Below are 20,381 nucleotides of genomic sequence, written 5' to 3'. Positions count from 1 at the left end.
ATATTACAGGAATATTCTAAAAGCTTTACTATGTTGTTTAACTGAATTTGCCATGACCTTATGAGGTAGATACGATAATTTAATCCATTTTTAGAAACAAGGAAACTGACCAGGGAAATTACACAATCTATAAGTGATAGAGTTGGTTGCAGAGTCAGCAGTTTGACGTTGGACCTGGAGCTTTGAACTGCTCTACGCTGATGTCTCATAAAAGGGTCATTTGGTTTTTTTTTTTTTTTTTTTTTTTTTTTTTGGCTTAGCTGGACAGCTTGCTTCAGTTACTACTGTTCTTTTACTTTGGTACCAATTTAGAGTTGAGTAAGTAGCACATACTTATTTCTTCCTCTTCCATTTCAGAATTTGAGCAAACTCAGTGACCACAGTGAAGTCTGAGACCCTTTTGTCTCAGTACAGCTCTCGTCTTTACCAACTGCCTAAAGAGGCCATACGCTGGGATTTTGCACAACTTTTTTGTTGTTTAGAGCCTACAGATGACCTCTGCTACAATAAGTATGATGTAACTTGGTAACTGCATAGCAGTTGGAAAGAACTGCCAACTTTTTTCTCATTTTTGTTAGTAAGAAGATTCACTTAGTTATTTTATATAAAAATCAGTATGTGTTTAGTTTTAGTGTACTAAAGGGTAAACATGGTTTTATTTTATTTTACTATAATATTTTGTGCTGTTTTATTTCTATTGTGCTGTAAGTTGATGTTTAAAATTGAGAAATACTTTTGTCATAGGCAATTTTGAGCATTTACAAGCCATTTGTAAAATTTTAAGATAATCTGTAACTAATACATAAAAACAACTTAGCAAATGTGCCATTTTCACACAACTTCTCTCTGTATAGGCCTCTGAAATATCAATAAGGCTAAATATTACTTTACACAGTAAGATGTGAAATTCACAAAAAGTAAACCAAACAAAACAAATGAAAAACTGGAAATAATTCATTTCCATATCTTTCCATACATCCATTCCTGAAGTATTCAGGAATGTTTTCATAATCAAAAGAAACGGGTATCCCAATAAAACCAAGTTCTTGACGTTGGTCTGTTTTGCTCTGAATATTGGAAATGCTTAGGATCTTCAGACCCAGTACCTCTAATTTTAGCATTTCTACCCAATAAGAGGCTCTGTTTTCCACTGAAGTTTTGTTGGAGAAAGAGAATACGAAATTACACATTTTTAATTTTTAGATGAGAAAATACCACTAGCAGAATAGCTTTGTGCTATTCCAGTATAAGATGAACTGTAATAATTTTTAACTTTCTTATTTCAGAGATAATCAATATAATATGTTTATCTATATGCATATGGATGTATAGGTAGGTAGATCTTCATAGATTTTTTTTTCTTTTGTTAGAGGAAAGCTTAATGTGATTATCTGCAAACCCATCAAACCAACAGGATAATTGACAAATAAACGCCATAGGCTAGGCTGAACTGTATGTTATTGTTTTCATGCTTATACATATATTTTCAATCACGTACAAGTACGTAGAATTTCACATTTTAATTTAGCAGATTGATTTACCTGGGAAAAAATTACCACCTTCAAAGATAGGCATAGACACATAATTATGCTTAAGCTTTTAACAGCATTTTAACCGCTCTAAAATTTACCAGAGTAAGAAAAAGCTAGGTACTTTAAAGTGAGTTTGAGAAACAGGTTGAAAATAAAATTGAAATACCAGCCATTTAGGCACCGTCTCTGTCATCTGTAAAAGTAAATTCTAGTGCCTGCCAAGTGATGGATTATAATGGTCTCTAGCAAATGTGTGGTAAACATTCATATGACCTTTAATTTTAACATTGAATTGTAGGTAGGGCAATGTAATAAAATGAAAGAGAATTAAGAAAGGTTTCAAATTCTTATAACATATCCAGCCATTTCAATTTTGGTTGAAATGAACTACAAAGAATAGTGTTTCTCCCTATGGTAGCCTCAATCTCAATGAGTGAGGCCAACTCACATTCCCATTAAACACTCTTCCAAGGAAAAGCAGAAATAATAATTGGAGGTAAAGTTTCCTTAGAGAAAATAATTTTATTCTGCTTTGTCCAATTAAATTATTCCATTGGTGGATGGTAATATTCACCATCTCTGATTCATTGGTCACTGGCAGGTAAGCATGAGTCAAGGAAAGTCAAAAAAGAAAATATATTTTGCTGTGTATAAATTGATATTTTGCTATGCAACTCCTATAATTGAACGTATATAATGCAGGCACTTTCTAATTTATTAGAGATTATGGATCAGGTCTGACATTAAAATCATAGTTAATTGATGGATGGTTTTTATAGTTTGTTGACAAAATGGACACAGTATTGTTGGAGCAGTTATATTTTAATGCACTTCAGTGTTCATAGTAGAAGTTTAGTGGATAAAACTTTAAGTCCAATAACTTGGGTGTCAAATGCTAATGTTGTATTCAATGTAAAGGAAGACCAAACCATGTACCTTATGAAGACCTTTGTTTTAAGACTTCCACACAACAAAGCTACAATGACTGTTAACCCGGAGGAAGTCTCTGGTATTGAGTTCTGAGAGCTTAAGAGGTAAACATGAGTTTAGACACACAACATTCTGAAACGCAAATGTTTATTTCGAAGCAGGTATTGACAACACAAAAACTGTATAGTGGTCTTGAAGCTGGATTGTTTCTATAGTCACACTGAATTATTTTTATGAGATTACCTTATTTTTATATATGACAAACTACTTGATAACAGTTATTATGGTAAAATAAAATTGGAAAAAATTAAAACTGACGTATAAGAGTGTTAAGGACCTAATAGAGTGACATATATAAATTAAGCATAAAATATATAGCCAGGAAAAGACTGTTAACATTACATTTATGCAAATTAAATGCCCATAAATTTCACCATTTGTCTTTCATTTTAAAGGTTATTTGCCCCCGATTATATGATTCAAGTGTTATAAGATTTAGCTTGAACTACTTTACAGTAATTTATTTGACAGATCTCTATTCTATAAATGTGTAATATAATGAAGAAAGAGATCTTTCTTTTTTAATGAAAACATTAATGTGTTAATATCCTGTATGGGAAATGCTTGACATTTAGTGGTTGCCAAAATATATTAGTATATTGTGAACATACATTATGCCTTAGAAATGCACATTCTGAATTCTGTGGGATGATAATCTAATTCAATATAGAATATGCTATTTGGCAATGAGTTTGTGGCCAGCTTTCAAATAGGGAGTTAAATGGTACTTTCACAATCCAAAGATTTTTAGTTAAAAATCATGTAGTCTAATATGCTGCAGTTATTTTTTATATTTTTCAATGCATTTAATTATCTTTTTAAAAATTCTTTGTACTAACTCAGCATGTAACAACCAATTTACATGGAAATAAATCAAAATATGATAACTATTATGCTTCAATGGATTTGTGTCTATTATTTCATAGTATTTACTCTCCTGCAAAGCAAATAACACATACTGTTTCTTGGAATGACCACAGAGTATTATGTGTTGAATATTCTTGGAAGTATCCATTATTCTTGGTAATTTGTTCTTACAAAATTTCAACCTAGGACTGTAAGATACTGTGCCTTAATTTATGGACTGCTGATAAGAATACTTTGTGCTACAAAACTACATTTAGACATACTCTTTCACCAGGTTTACATCCTTTGCATTCCAATTTTAATTAATATATACATTTTATTTTTTTATTTGATTTGGCTCTTCATTATATACTGTTGTTTGTCTTTCCTGACTTCCTAGGCTGAATTCAGTATTCTTCAGTCTATTAAAGGCTACTTTTCCAAAGAGTAGAAGCAAAGGAAGTCTTCTAGGTGTTAGAGATATGGCAGATAATAAAACAGAAAAAGAATAAACGCCCTCACAAACTTTGTTGTATCAAGGGAAAGCAAAATAGAATACATTTAAAATGCATTTATTGCAAGTTAGATGATGATATGTGCCAAAATGAAAATACATTAAGGAAAGATGATAGGAAGTATGGCAGAGGATAAAGTGTTGCCTTCCTACATAGGGTGGCAGTAAGGTGATTAATGGTAGTGTCTTAGTTCTGGCTGCTATAACATATTACCAGACTAGAGAGCTTATACAATCAAAAGTTACTTCTTAGTTCTGGAGTCTGAGGAGTCCAAGTTGAAGGTGCTAGTCAATTTGGTTTCTGGTGGGGGCTCTCTTCTTCAGTTGTAGATGGCCACCTTCAAGCTATGTCCTCATGTGGGGGAGAGAGAGTGAGAGAGAGAGAGCACTCTTCTTCTAAGGACACTCATCTTATTGGATCAGGGCCTATCCTCATACTGTTGTTTAACCTTAATTACCTTCTTATAGGTCCTGTGTTCAAATGCAGTCACTTTGAGGATGAGGGATTAAACGTATGAAGTTTGGGGAAACACAGTTCAGTCCACAACATTCTAGCCTTCACCAAATTCATGTCCTTATCATATGCAAAATACTTTCATTACATCCTAAGAGCCCCAAAGGTCCTGACTCATTCCAGTATCCACCCTCAAGTCTGAAGTTCAAAGTTTCATAAAATATCATCTAAATCATACATAGATGAGAACAGAAACAAGATAAACTGTTATGCAAAATTCCTCTCCAATTGTGAACCTATGAAGCCAGACAAGCTATATGCTTCCAAAATACAATGGTGGCATTGTCATAGAAATGATATCCCCATTCCAAACAGGAGAAATAAGAAAGAAGGAAGTAGTGATAGGTCCCAAGCAAGTCCAAAACCTACCAAGGAAAATTCCATCAGATCCAGACACAAAAATAATCCCTTTTGCTTTGATCCCCCACCTCTTTGACCCTCTGGGGTAGCAGTCCTGCCTCCAGATTTCCACAGGGTGGTTCCACTCAATTGCTTTGCAGGGTCTTCCCACCCCTAGAACTTCAATTTGAGGCTGTCTGCCCCATTAAAATTAAGGCAATGTCCCCACCCTTTGAAACCAAGGAGGCAGCATGGATGATCTCTGGGTTGCTTGTGGTGTCATTCTTTCTTTTCTTGAAGAATATCACATTACAGCTGATTAGCTCTATGGTGTTGTGCTGTAGAACCTAAAAAATCTGATAGCTCTCCTTCATTTTGTCCCATCTCTGTCTCCTTCAGTTCAAACTGGCAGTGGTTTGCTGACACAATTTTATCTCTATTTCTGGCCCCTGCTGAGGTGGCTAATCAGATTCATGGTTCACAACCACATTCATCTACTTATCAAATGGTTGTTTTGCCACACCCTTTGTGCTCTCTTCAGAACAAGATTTCTCATTTTATGCAACATGAACAGACTGATAGTTTACCAAATCTTCAAGTTCTTGTTACTTTCTTCTTAACAACTCCTTGTTCAATTCCCCTTTCCCCTCGTACTTTACTAAAAGCAGTCAGGAACAACCAAGCCACCCCTTCAACACTGCCTAGAAATAATATCCTCAGCTAAACATCCAGTTTTATCACTTGTGTTTCTACTGTCCAAAAAAACAGTAGAACATAGTTCAGCCAAGTTCTTGACCAATTTACAACAAGGGTCGCCTTTCCTCCAGTTTCCAATAACATGTTCCTCATTTCTATCTGAGACCTCAGCAGAATGGCCTGTTATGACCATATTTCTACTAACACTCTATTTAGGATTACTTATTTATTCCCCAAGAAAATGGAGACTTTCTCTTTCCTTTTCTGTTTGAGCCCTCACCACAATCGCCTTTAAGTTCATGACAGTCCTTTCACAATAATCCAGGCTTTTTCTAGCATGCACCTAAAATGCTTCTTCCACATTTTTAGTTATTTGTTGCAGTAGTACCTCACTTCTCAGTACCAAAATCTGTATTAGTCCATTTGGGCTGTTACAATAAAATGCCATAAACTGGAGGCTTAAACAACAGGAGTGTACTTCTCTCAGTTTCAGAGACTACAAGTCCAAGACCAAGGTGCTGGCCAATTTGGTTTCTAATGAGGGCTTTCTTCCTGGCTAGTAGAAGGATGCCTACTCTCTGTGTTCTCAGGGAGGAGAGACAAAGAAAGAGCAAGCTCTCTGCTGTCTCTTCTTATATGAACACTAATTCTATGAGATCGGAGCCTGACACTTATGACCTCATTTACCTTTAATTACCTCCTTATAAATCCTATCTCAAATATAGTCATATTGGAGATTAGGGCTTCAATATATGAATTGTGCAGGGACACAATTCAGTCAATAGCAAGCAGTTATGCATTTCCTAGACTTTTAACAATTTTCTCTTTTTTCAAACTGAAAACCAGCCTTACTAGAATTGTATTTTCATTTACTGTATGTCATGCTTTTGTATTAAAAACATAATCATTGATCATGGTCTGGTTAAAACATTCTGCCACTAGAGACAGTAGGTTACATAGACATAACTAGCCATATCTGGCTACTCAGATGAGACTGTGGCCATGAAACAGAGTGATGTGTTCAGGAATGGGTTTGCAACATGCCAGTGGGGATTCAGAAACTGCGGCATATGGTGTTCTGGTGATGGTTCCTAATGATTAGCTATCTTGTTAAAGAAGATAGAATCGAACTAGCTAGGCTAGTTTTCTCTAAGTTATCATACTGTTTTAACAAAAATAACAGCATAGACTTGCTTAATTTCACCAGTTATCTCAGAGATAGGCACAGAACACAGTCTTATTGATAATTTTCCACTTGAGTTTTTGCTTTCTTTTGTTTTGTTTTGCTTTTTTTTAAAAGAAGAATGCTCAGTTACTCCAAATTGATTGAGTTCTCTGGAACAATTTCTTTTAAAGTACTTACTCTTCAAAAATCCTTACTCTTTTTTTAATCGATTCAGCAACGGGATTTTTTTTTTTTTTTTTTTGATGGAGTTTCTCTCTGTTACCCAAGGTGGAGGGCATACAGTGGTGTGATCTCAGCTCACTACAACCTCCGCCTCCTGAGTTCAAGCAATTCTCCCACCTCAGCCTCCTGTGTAGCTGGGACTACAGGCGTGCGCCCCCACATTTGGATAATTTTTGTATTTTTTAGTAGAGATGAGGTTTCCCCATGTTGGCCAGGCTGGTCTTGAACTCCTGACTTCAGGTGACAAGCCAGCCTTGACCTTTCAGAGTCCTGGGATTACAGACGTGAACTACTGCACCTGGCTGGAAATTCATTTTGATCAGACTTATCTCCTTTCTCTTCTATATAATAAAGACTATTACCTATAGTAAGTGTAGGAAGTTTTTCAGTATTTTTTTTTAATTTGGAGCCTCTTGTTTTAAAGAGTCATTTAGAAATTGGCTCATTAATAAGTCCTATAAGTATCCATAAATTACAAGAACAGTTGTTACATTAAAAAATAAAATACTTTGAAAATGAAATAAATAAAAATAAAACTAGAAATCTATCTTTATTTCCTTTACTGTTAGAGCTGCTTTTTAAAATCTTCTTGGTTTTGAAGCAATTTATGGACTCATAAGGCTAGAAAAGTGAGGAAACACAGAACATCTTTTGGACTGGCATGTGTCTTCCAGATCAACTTTCCTATTTAACGCCTCTCTTTCTATACTTCTTACACCTTGATTTATATCTTACAGGCTTCTCAAGCTTCCATGCTCCTTATTTTCTTAAATTTGTAGTTAGGGACCTATTGTTTAAATAAGGGTGCCTTTATTTATGCTAACAAAGCCTGAGAGAGAGCAGGAAAGGGAGAGAAGTGAACGCAATTTCTGTGCACTGAACAGATTTTGTGGGGAAAAATAAAGACTGAAGATAAAACTAGGTTTACAAAAGGTATTTCAGGAGAAAGTTGGTAGGCATGATTGACCCTGTGGTGGTATGATTTCAGGAGTATCTAAATGTCCCCGAAGTCCAAATATCTACTTCACAGTCTTCCAAGAGGCTTGAAGTTCTCATCATCAGTCATTCACTAGGGCTGGAGTAAATAGTATATGAAAGGAAAACACATGAAAGCCATTGTAACACATTGTGTTAGTCTTATGAAGAACTAGTTCACTTAAAGAACTTATAAGACATTGTCCCAAAGACCTGAAAGAACAAAGCATACAATAAATTTTGATAAAGAAGGACGGCTAGGAATATTTTGGGGGCTACAGAGGACAGGGCTTGGGGTGGTAGCATGATGTTGGGAGGCAAGATGGGTGGTGATGGAGAATGGGTGGGGGAGGGGAGGCAGGCTGAGTAACAGGCCTCAGGCATTTTTGGGTGACCGGTTCTTCCCGTGACCCCAACCCCCGGTGACACAGACATGGCAGAACTGGGTTTCATAAAGCCAAACACAATTCTTCCCACATTACAACTCTTTCTGGAGCTTGATCTATGCGTTTTGCTTTGGCTCTGGAATTAAAATTTGAGAATAACAGTGTGATTGCCCCAAATGAGATTGACATCTAATTTCTGTCTCATGGAAACCTTTTGTTTTTCCAATTGTTCCTCTTCACCTAGCCAATGAAAACACTGAAGTAGGAAGGGTCTAGCTTAAGAAAGTAGAGGTGTAATCAATTAAAATCAATCAAATGATGTTGCTAGAGTCCTTCTGAATCTTGTTTGAAATGCGAACCTTATAATATCTACACCAGAATTGAGTGTTTGCTTGCTAAATGCAAACAGATTCCAATGGCCTACACAAGACCTAGTGAATCAGGATTTATTTGGGGTGGACTTGGGAATATGTATCTTAAAATGACAGTCCCTTTCGTTTTAGACCCTAAAGTTTAGGATCACAGTCACAAAGACTTTCTTTAGTCTGCTATTTAAAAGAAGCCCTGTACTATAATTCTTAGGTACTTACGTTTTCATCACTTCGTCTGTTTCAGTTTGTGCATCAGTTGTAATGTATTGTGGCTGTATGGTATCCCTATAGTGTTATGCTTAGGTAATAAAAACTGGGTACATCGTTATGTCACATTGCAAAGGACGGTGTCAAATTAACCAAAGCCTTTGCTCAATATAAGCATGTCAGGGGCAGAAAGTATTTAAAACATATTATCCCTATACATATATTCTTGGGTGACTTACAATAGTTTTCCTAAGAGTGCAAGTTTGGATGTAATATCCCTTATCATGGAAAATTTAAATCTTCTCCTTGTTTCAGAAATTTATACATTTCCAACACATATTGATGCAGTCATATAAGAAAATGATCCCATCCTCCAAGTTGCCTCTCATACACATCCACTAGAAATACATCGTAAAAGAAAAGGAGATATTTCCCTTCCAGCCTAAGGCTATATAGGTAATTATTTTCTTTCAACACCTTCATTGAAATTCCCTGTGTAATGCTACCAGAGTGAATTATAGTTAAACCTTTTATTCTGCACATATGGAGCTGGAATAAAGAGATGGTGCCAGCAATATTACTCAGCTACTTTCAGTTTGGAGATTGAGGCTGATGTAAACTATCATAACTAGAGAGAAAATGATATTCAATTATGAATCACTGCCAGATGTGTGAATGTATGTCTTCAAGTTTCATTTTCTGGAATATGCTTACTGTAGTTTATTTCTTATTCACTTTTATTCTCATTCCATGGATAACAGATATAGTTGCATTAAATGCTCAGAATATCCAAAAATTAATAAAATACATATTTGGACTCCATCTCACAATTCAAAACAGAAATCAGAAATTGATCTAAAGTGCGTGTTAGGTAACAATGTTCTGTAGCCCGAGTTACAGAGGAGCTGTGTGGGACACTTCACTGTGTATCTCATACCACACTTGCCCAGGTCACCAGCAATGTGAAGGAAAGAGAGAGAATAAAGGAAAATAGGACACAACAATTGTTAGAAAAATTACTTGCAGTCTGAGTAAAAGTGGGGGAGAATTTGATATTTCTGTTCTTTAGACTCAGGATTCCAACTCATGTGGTATATACAGACTCAATTGTTTGGTGACCAGATGAGGTGGTTGGAAGGTGATCTCATTTCTGCAGTTTGGTGTTCCTGAAAATTCCTTCTCTCTATCCTAGAGTGAACCTTTAGCGCTGTCACTTCTTTGTGCTTAGTAATTCTACCATTTCCACTTTCCAGTATTCCAAGCTGCAACTGCATCTTTAATCTCCCTTCTAAATCCTGTTCCTAAGGGCCTTCCACAGATAACCTTGCCTCTATCTTCAGGAAACTATTATGCATTTTCTTCCTCAACTTTCTATTCATTGCCTGGTCACCTAAAGATATATACATCCAAAGCCATATGTACTTACATTTTTTAAAACAATTGATGTAACTGTTCTTTTTTTCTAACCAAGGTCAAATCTGCTACTCTGAGTTTCTCTTAACCTTGTTTGTTAATTTAGTTTCACTTTTCTAAAAAAAACAAAAACTTCCACTGCATTTTCCCAGGCACAGCTGTGTCAGTTAATTGTCCTTTTCCAAGTGTCTTCAATCTCTTTTACTAAACTGGATGTAACTATAGTATATTTAAAAAATAAGTTATTTATCCTCTCTCTTAAAACAAAAATCTTCATTTGGCCATGCTTCCTTTTCTGCCCTTTATCTCTGATTTTCTTCAGTGCCCCTGAATCATTTCAATTCCAATGTGCTGAAAGAGTAGACATTTGCTGTCTCTACTTGCTCATCTCTGGCTTCTGCAGAAAACTTGGCCTCTATCACACTTCTAAAGGGTTCTGCGCAGATGGCCATTCACTTCAAATTTCCAGTCAATGGCTCCTCTTTTCAGTCCTCTTCTTACTGATTTTGTTTGCTTTTATACTCTTGACCACTCTTTTTCATAAAATCATATTCCTTTGACTTCTATAAATCACTTATGTATCAAAAAAAATTGAACATCTCTTATGAGCCAGGCACCAGGCTGATTGATACAGGCACAAGAATCAATAATTATTTGCCCTTAAGGATTTTAGATACTTGTGGGCAAAACAGGAAAAAAAAGAAGAACTATAATCCCACGTATTATATATGTGCTCACAGTTTAAGTTGCCATTCAAGCTACTGTCTATGATCACCTATTTTGTGGTCACTTTTTAGAGATGAGACAGAGCTTGGTTTGAGACTGATGATGCCACAAAGGTACAAAGAGGATATGGAAAGGTTCATTAACTTACATAATTTGTCCTTCTGATAAGAGCAGGGAAGGCTGCTTCAGCTGAAAAACAAGGAAAAGAGACTGACTTAAACTTCTTATGATGGTTAAGGGATGAAGCTGGAAGGAAAGTTCCTGAAGTGTTTTGAACTTCCCTGCAGCAAAGGAGAAAGCACCCCAGCTTTCTTATCAGCTTGCTCCAATGTGGGGCAGAAAGGAAAGACAGAGGTGTGAAGCTTAAAGGTTGTCAGGAGTAGTCAAACTTCAAAAAATGGAGTCGTTTTTTATTAAAACTGATTCGGTTAATGTTAGATGCACACCTATGTTTTGCTAAAATGTCATTCTTTCTTCTAATGTTATATACTCACCATATTTTATCATAATTATTCACTTATATACTTCTAAACGTACTGGCAATCTAGTAATCATTGGTGTGTTCCTGGCCATTTAAATGTTATGAAGTATTTATTGAAAGGATGAATGAAATGATCAATCAATAAAAATAAAAAATATTTAATGATATTAAAAACCTAGAAATCAACTAAAGAAAAGAGGTTAGCGTTTCCAAGAGACCCAGAAGGTGAGCATGTTTGGAACATCAGGGAACAGTAAAAGGCTTGAGGCAAATCTGAAGAGGCAAATAGAACTTCACTCATGAAAAAGCTGCTGCCCCTACTGATCACTTTAAACCTGCCAGTTTTAAATCACAATTACACTGCAGTTACCTAACTTGACTCCTAGAGAACTAATCTCTACTTTTAGATAAAGTAAGCAGGTATTTCTAAGAAGCCATCTGAAGGGTAATGAGAAGCTTCGATTCTCCAAATCTGTTGTCAATTTGTGACAGCTCTCAAAATTTCTACTGATAAAACTCTCTTTCATAGTTAAAGCATTAATTCAATATGTCATCAGTAAGGACACTATAATATGATAAAGGAAAATAAAGCTATTAATTCATCATCACAATTTACCATACGTTATTGCTTATCAAGAACCCAGACTTGGGTAAATGGGACTTACGGAAAAGTGGACTTGGATTAATAGAACATTGGCCTTTATTACAGTCAATTAATATGCTGTGTTAATTATCCATTTCTTCTTAACAAACTACTCTAAAACTTATTCATCATTTATCATGATTTTGAGGTTTACTGGATTCTGCTGGTCTTCCTGGGCTTACTCATGTTGCTGCACTCAGCTGCTGAATTAGCTGGGATCTGGGCTCATCTGGGAAAGCAGAGATGATTGAGTTCCCTTTGTCTATGTGGTCTTTTTTGGGGGGTCTTCTTCAAAAGCCTGGAAGCCACAGAACTGTGACAGAATGAAGGTGAAGTTGCAAGGCCTCTTGAGTCCTAAGCTCAAAAACTTAAGAATGTCACTTTCACCACATTCCTTCCATCACAGGCTAGCCCAGTTTCAAGGGGGTAGAGAAGTAGATTCCACCTCTGTGTGGGAGAAGCGGCAAAGCCACTTGGCAAAGGCAAAGATGTAAGCTTCCAATAAACGACCTTCTAGAGTTCTCTACCTTTGGTTACACAAATTATTAACATTCCTTCGATGTGTAAAGTATGCTTATCCCATCCAGGAACTTCCAAGTTTCACCCCGGTTATAGCACCAGGTTTTAAGTCTAGGACCTAATGATCAGCATCTGGATGGGTATGGGTGAGTCTCCTCAGATGTAGCTTCTCTTGATGATGAGATATGTGAACTACAAATATGTGTTAGTTAATTCTCCCATTGTTGTAAAGAACCACCTGAACTACCTATTGAACTACCTTCAACATACATTGGTGAGACAGGGACAGAATCACCACAGTAGACACTCGCTTTAAAATATTAAGAATGGAGCAATGAGCACACCCTGCTCCTGGATTTTGGTTTCTAACACTATTACCCAAGAGAAGGAAGCAGGACTCCTTGGAGAAAAAAAAGATGATTCTAGGGCTGGAGTAGTCTAACCATAAAAAAAAAAAGAAAAAAATCAAGAAAACCCAGGTTGAGAGACGAATACCTTTAATGTGTCCCAAATGCCTGGCAGATACACCTCAAAACCGTCAAGGTTATCTAATGCAAAAAAAAAAAAAAGACTACAATATTGTCACAGACTGGAGGAGGCTAAGAGACATGATGACTAAAGGTATTGTGGTATTCTACAGGGTATCCTGAAACAGAAAAAAAAAAAAAAAGAGAAAAATGTAGTTAAATTGAAATAAACTGTAGGGTTTGGTTTATTGTAAGGTATCAATGTTAGTTCCTTAGTTGTGACAAATGCTTCATGATTATGTAAAATGTTAATAGAGAAACTAGATAAAGAGTATACTTACTGGAACTCTCTGTATTATATTTGCAGCTTTTCTGTAAATATAAAACTACCCTAAAATAATAATAAATTTTTCAAGAGAAGAGTAAAAAGAGAAGCAGTCTCAATTTTGTAGCAATTCTGAAAAACAGTAGGGCACATGTCACCCGTTTCCCCTTTTCTGTGGGCAAGAGAAATTATTTGGCTAAAGCCTAGTTCTACAGCTTGGGAGTGATTCTTGAATTCATTGTTACTGGATCTTGTAACAAATAACAGATCTTGGATCTGGCTACACTGTCTGTCCTTTTGGTTCTGTTCTCTAAAGACCTCTTCACTCTTTCATCAGAAATAGCTGGTCTTTGCAGCTGCATCTCAGCCTGCTTCTTTTTCATAGACAGTTCAGACTCAGAGGACTTTTTTTTTGGTCCCCATTTCTCTTTCTTCGACCCAAAGAAGCAGTGCCTGTCAGAACCATTCTCTGAAAATTGTTGCAAAGTTTACTGAAGTTGATGCCATGCCCCAAAGTGGCATCCATAATTCTTTTCAGGACTGTTCTGTGTCTACCTTGGGCATAAAAAACTGCTGTTTGCCAACACACTTTTGATTCTTAGAAGTTTTTTTGACTCTAAGAGTGGTGAGATCAAAAGCCTACTAGTCAGACACCACTTTTAAGTCTTTCTCAGATTTTAAAGGGGTTTATAACAACATAGTTAAATAGGTACTTATGATAAATGATCTTTCCTAAGATCATTTCTTACACTGGGAATATTCTACAGGACGGACATGTGAATGAATTTTACCTTTCAGCACAGCAATTTCTAGCTCTTCTATATTTCTTCTAAATTCTGCTTTCAAACTGAACAGTTCTCTCTTCAGCTCATCTCTCTCCTCTCAACTCATCAGATGCAGCTTAAAAAGCACTTTCAACACTGCCTGGCATTCTCCTTACAGATCCACGCATTCATTTTCTGTATTTCAAATTGCCGCAGGCTATATTTTCTCTGTTGTTCTGCCACTACATAACTGAGTTGCTTTTCTTTTCTTTTCTCTTTTTCTTTTATTTGTTTCTTGAGATGGAGTCTCATTCTGTCTCTCAGGCTGGAGTGGTGCGATTTCCGCTCACTGCAAGCTCCGCCCCCACGGGTTCACGCCATTCTCCTGCCTCAGCCTCCCAAGTGGCTGGAACTACAGGAGCCCGCCACCATGCCCAGCTAATTTTTTGTATTTTTTTAGTAGAGACGGGGTTTCATCGTGTTAGCCAGGATGGTCTCGATCTCCTGACCTGGTGATCCTCCTGCCTCGGCCTCCCAAAGTACTGGGATTACAGGCCTGAGCCACCGCACCGGGCTATAACTGAGTTGCTTTTCTAGTTGTCTCCAATAGCACTTCTTCACTGCTCTTCCAGCCTCTGCCTGTTTCCCAGTAGCAAAACTAATGCCACATTGTTTCTAGTTTTTATGTCAGCTCCCGACACCAATACCGGTTTCTGTATCATTTATCTATGGCTATGTAATAAACCACCCCAAAATTTAGTAGCTTTAAAATTGGCAATATATTATCTTTCAGAATTCTGTTGTTTGGCTGACTTGATCTTCTGTAATCTCAGTCGTGCACACTCTTGTAGCTACATGTAGCTGAAGGATTGGCTAGAGATGGGCTCAGCTGTGATGGTGAAGGTTGCTGGAACTTTCTCTCCATGTGACCTTTTTATCTTAGGTTTTTCACCATAAGAAAGAAATGGAGAAGCTGGAAAGCATTTTGAGGCCCACTCTCTGGCACTCATGAATGTCATTTCTGCCACATTCTATTGATCAAACCAAGTTACACACCAGACCAGTTACTTAAGGGGACATACGGATGGACTTCTCTGGATGGGAAGAATTGCAAAGTTGCAGTTAAAGGAACATGCTTATTAGAATGGGAGGAGTTTGTGGCCATTAACCTACTACATACCCGAGGTTAGAAGGAAACATTCTTTTAGTTAGGAGCAGGTTTAGCTCTAAGTAAAAGTCCTTCTCTCTACTGCCCCAGAAAAAAATGACTTAAACAAGATGGGTCTTTTTTTGTCTTTCATGAAAGTATCTGGTCCAGAGCAGCAGCTCTTCCCCGAGAAAGTCACATGGCTTGCTCCCCAACTTCAGTTAGATTTCTTCTGTTACCCTGCTAGAGAACACTTAACAGACAACCTTATATCCAGAATCATATCCAGGCTCTCTTGTCTATTTTCCTGATGTTTTCATAATGGTTATTCAATGTGATATTATTAATGACATAATCATTCTATATGTCTCTATCTAATCTATCTACCTACCTCTCCCTTCATTATCTATCTATCCCCTCTGTATCTTTATCATTTATCTTTCCTATCAAAACACAAGTTCTATGAAGGCAGATCCGCTATCTGCAGTGCTTTATTGTCAGTTCCTAAAATAGCGGTTCCTGGAACATAGTAGTTCGTCCTTCATGCCTGTTGAATGGATGAAAGGTATAAATATAGATAAAGTCCTGATATACAGCTATATCTCAGCAACCCAAATATCAACTTCTTATTTCAGCCATTTGCAGCCCCTGACTTCAATTCAGAGTTGGGAGAAGCAGGTGCTGACACAAAACTGGAGGGGAGGAAAGTGTAAGTGAAGGAGCTTGCTCACTGCCCAGAAGTGTCTTTTTCTGCCTTCTTTCCCTACCTGATAACTCCCACTTCCCAATCTATGATCTAAACAATTAGCTATCTCTGCCCTATCTCACAGATTTCTTAGCAAAATTATTTGTCCAGGGTATCTATACAGCATCCCACTCCTTTTCATGATAACAAATTAAAAGATACATTAAGGAAAAACAGTTTTAAAAAGGGAAACAGCTTATTCAAGGTGTTGTTAAATTAGCAATTTAATTTGACCAGAGACAATTCTCTCCTTCACCTTAACCAACTCCAAGAGAAGGCAAAATAAATATGGAAAGTAATAAGTAATTGAAAATATAACAAAATGAACATATTTCTAGGTTATTAGGTAATGTGATTGATACATTTTATAGCAAAATACATAAAATATTTAAAAGTAAAATATAATAAATTATCATTCTTGGTTATTTACTGTGTGTCAGCATGATTTTAAGTGCTTTACAAGTTGTATAATTTGATGCTTAGAGCCACTAAATAGGTAGAAAGTATAACTGTTAGTTTGTCTTAAACATTGCTTAAGATGTCCAAGCATCTAGGCACACACTTTTTTTAATATTTCAGGAAAATCCACATTTTCTTTTCTATATGTATCTCTATATATACCTACCTATTCTATGGGCAAAATTGTTGAATGTATAAACAATTTTACTAAAGCAAAATAGAGTGTGCTTTTTCCCATTCATATAACTGGTTTATATCTGAGGCCAGTTACTAAAAGTCGTGATTTGTAGGGCTAGAAATAATTGGTTTTCAAAGCATAATGGCAAATATAGAGAGAAAAATCTTGGATCATCAGAGGAGACAAGAATGTGTTTAAGAATCTCTTCTTTGCACTTTTTCCAGAGCAAAGAAATTAGAACAGGGTGAGATTTTTATTCCCTAAGCTTGTGTACAGTGAGAGCTCTGTATCTAAGAGGAGGGTGTTTGCCTTTTCTTAATCTACTTGGCTGTAAATTGCAGAGCTGCTAAACTGAAGGTGGCTGATAGATGCTTGAGAAAAGTAGTACTGAAGCTGTACAAAAGGATGTGCATTGGCCAAGATCGTGATGGGTTCCTAAAAAAAAATAGTCCCAAGAAGTCTATATCAAACTGATATTAAGAATCTATCAAGGGCCGGCCATGGTGGCTCATGCCTGTAATCCCAGCACTTTGGGAGGGTGAGGCTGGCAGATCACTTGAAGTCAGGAGTTCAAGACCAGCCTGGCCAACATGGTGAAACCTCATCTCTACTAAAAATACAAAAATTAGCCGGGAGTGGTGGCACAGGCCTGTAGTCCCAGCTACTCAGGAGGCTTAGGCAGGAGAATCATTTTAACCCAGGAGGCAGAGATTGCAGTGAGCCGGTATTGAGCCATTGCAATCCAGCCGGGGCAACAGAGTGAGACTCTGTCTCAACTAACTAACTAACTAACTAACTAATTAATTATCGGATCTGTAAAATGGGAGTATAATGGTTATAATCACAGCTCTGAAGTCCTACTGAAATGGTTTTGGATCTTACCTTAGGCATTTCCTATCTATATGGTTAAGAGACCATTGACCTCAAAAAACTCATGGGAAGATTATTTGCTAAATGAGAGAATTGATGCAAGGCACTTAGCACATTCTTTTGTTTAATAAATATTTATTGAGTACCTACTACTTTTCTATGTGTTTAGTGTAGATAACTGAATGAAAAGGAACTGGAAACTGACATTTGATGTTTTAATATAGAGATGGAGAGACAAAACAAGGTAAATAGACATGCAAATAAATGCTTACAAATTGAGAACGTGCCCTGAAGAAATAAGCAAGGTACCACCATGGTAGAGAATAACATAGCCAATAGGAGGGTAGACGAGGGATTGGGCGAGACGGTTGGGAACTTACTCTGGGTAAGCTGCTCAGGAAGACTTCTTGGAGCAGGAAGTTTAAAAGTGAGACACTATGGATAAGAGGAAGACATCCAAACAAAAAAGCCAGGTTGGGGTAGAGGAAGCAGGCATGAGAGGACTCCAAGAGAGGAAATTTCATGCACAAAATTTCAGAAGCAGGAAAGAATTCAGGTGTTCAGATGCTGAAAGGACCACAGCATGGCTTGGGGACAGTGAGTACTACAGGTGGACAGAAGGGTGAGAACAGTGTTTGGTACAGAGGAAACATTTACAAAAGGCAGCGGCTTTTATTCTTGTCATTTATATGAGGAGGAGATGAGGTAATATGTAAAAAATATTTAATATAGTACTTGAAACATAGTAGATGCCAACCAATAGTATCTCCCATTATTTTTGTTGTTATTTGAGCAGTACTAGTGGCACTGCTATTTTTTGAAAAGCAGATCACACTTCAGGTGCCTCCTGTTAGTGCTCTGTTCCATCTTTGTTTCTGTCACAGTCTTCATGACTCTCCCTGTTGCTTTTATCCTTACTTTCAGAGCACAAATATTCAGCAGTTGTATTTTCTAGGCATTCCACCCATGATTAGTGGTTCATCTGGAATACTTGTATCTTGAATATATTTACTTCATTTACTTCAAAGCTTTTTGATCCTTTTATTTACTAAAACATTTTTTAAAAGAGAAATGTCTAAACAAAATAATTTAAAAATCAGGTCAGTTCACTAAAATACTCCACATTTGGTATCAAGAGCAATAATTTTTACTGTGATTATCCGGAAAAGCATTGGAGTCTCGCCCTAGTGAGTGGGGTCTGGGAACCACCCCCACAAATGTGTCTGCCCCTCTCCAGTCACTGAGAGGTGTTACTTCCCCCAAATGATCATGAATGATTGATTTGAGATTCTGGACTCTTCAGAGCTTCTTCAGAAGTGGACAAAAGACAGTCATGCTTTGAGCCTTGGTGGCATTTAGTCAGCTCTTTAATGTGATTCTAATGGTTTGTGTGTGAGAGAGAATTAACAGTAAATTCATTATGAAAACCCATTTACCACAGGGTTGACACCAGCAAAAGCCTGAGGCAGCTCGGGGAATTCTGGGACACAACATCTGTTTCAGTGAACATAACTCAGACATTCCAAATCCGTGCTCGCTCATTGGTGCTTAATAGCTTCTTGCACAGTTCCTTTTCTCCTCGGGACATACACATTCAGACACAGAAAACCATAAAGGCCAAATGTCTTCTTTAATCCTCCCAGGCTTAGCTAGCTAAAAGGAAACTGTCAAAAGCCATAGCAACTGACTATGTGAAAAGAAAACAGAAATAATAATAATAAGATCAGGAACGAATAGAAATAAAGCTAATTTGCTGATTTAATTCATTCAAGATTCTCTTTTTCTCTCTTTTACTGTTTTTGTGTGAGGTTTTCATGTATATTTAAAATAGTATGTATAATTCTAACATACCTACTTTGTTATGATTTACTGTTAGTAACTTTGCTGAAGTGCAAATGGCCTCACATGCTAATTGGGTGTGCTTCCTGTGACATATGCAAACTGACTTAGAAGCTAACATATGCTGTTATTACTCATAATAGATCAGCTTTGTCTGAAATATTTGTGCCCGAAATTACCATTTGGCATCTCTTCAAATTCAAATCCACCTTCTGCCCTGAGATGGAATTCAAGGATTTGTTTTCTGTTTTATATATTTTGAAGAGGCTGCTTTCACTGCTACAATAAGGAGTGTTCAGTGTTTACATTATAATGACTATTTATGGGGGTTTAATATGTTGCTTGTTGCAAATCACATCCGACGGAAACTTGGCAAAGTGGCACAGAGATGTGGGACCACATTCAATTATATTTAACATCGTATCAGGCAGTTGATCTTTTGAAAATCTATGGTGTTAAATGGTGTTTAGCATAATCCTACAAACTCTTTTTAATTTTTTGCTCTGTAGAAGTTTAAAATGATGCTGTCTTGCACCTTTGCAGAAACAAACAAACAAACTATATTTTCCGGTTGTCAACAACTTACTAAGTCCTGGGGGATGGGAGAACCTAAAATCAAACTACTCATTTTAGAACTGCAAATACTTTGTAGGTTGTTACTAGATTTTTGTATTTTTGTGTTACCTCTTAGTATGTCCTCCTGTGGCTGAGTAGAAGACGGAGGCGGGAATATCTGGAAAAAATATATGTAGGTGCTAAACATGACACCCCAAATGAAATGCTTGGTTTGTATCACATAATTTTATTCCAGTTTGAAATATTGTACTAAATTGTAAAAGCGTATTAGCTAGATAGTGCTCCATAGGTGGGAAGGGAAGAAGTAGTTTCTTCACCATTTTGGAAACTTCAGTTTGTAAAGTGGAATGTTGTAGATTTTGGAGAGAATTCATGTCATTGAATCAGAATCAGAATATGTGAATAACAGCATCTTCAGTTACCATTTAACTTCAAAGGAAGATTTTTTTCT

At 36.7% G+C, this 20,381-nt stretch overlaps 2 protein-coding genes across 3 annotated transcripts in view; one reads left to right on the top strand and one right to left on the bottom strand.

Annotated features, from left to right (window-relative positions):
• Positions 1-3,418, top strand: part of SLC26A7 (solute carrier family 26 member 7) — a 144,034-nt gene extending 140,616 nt beyond the window's left edge. For both annotated transcript variants that reach the window (XM_050802618.1, XM_050802617.1), the window contains one exon: positions 358-3,418. In XM_050802618.1, coding sequence (XP_050658575.1) covers positions 358-393 — 36 coding nt within the window. In that variant the 3' untranslated portion in view covers positions 394-3,418. The remainder of the gene's footprint in view (positions 1-357) is intronic.
• Positions 1-20,381, bottom strand: part of PIP4P2 (phosphatidylinositol-4,5-bisphosphate 4-phosphatase 2) — a 724,054-nt gene that overhangs the window by 399,114 nt on the left and 304,559 nt on the right. The window lies entirely within an intron of this gene.

The sequence above is a fragment of the Macaca thibetana genome, chromosome 8 (genome assembly GCF_024542745.1).
Source record: "Macaca thibetana thibetana isolate TM-01 chromosome 8, ASM2454274v1, whole genome shotgun sequence".
In the NCBI taxonomy this organism is placed as follows: Eukaryota; Metazoa; Chordata; class Mammalia; order Primates; family Cercopithecidae; genus Macaca; species Macaca thibetana.
Note: the sequence above shows the minus strand (reverse complement) of the source record. Positions and strands in the feature narration are given on the sequence as shown.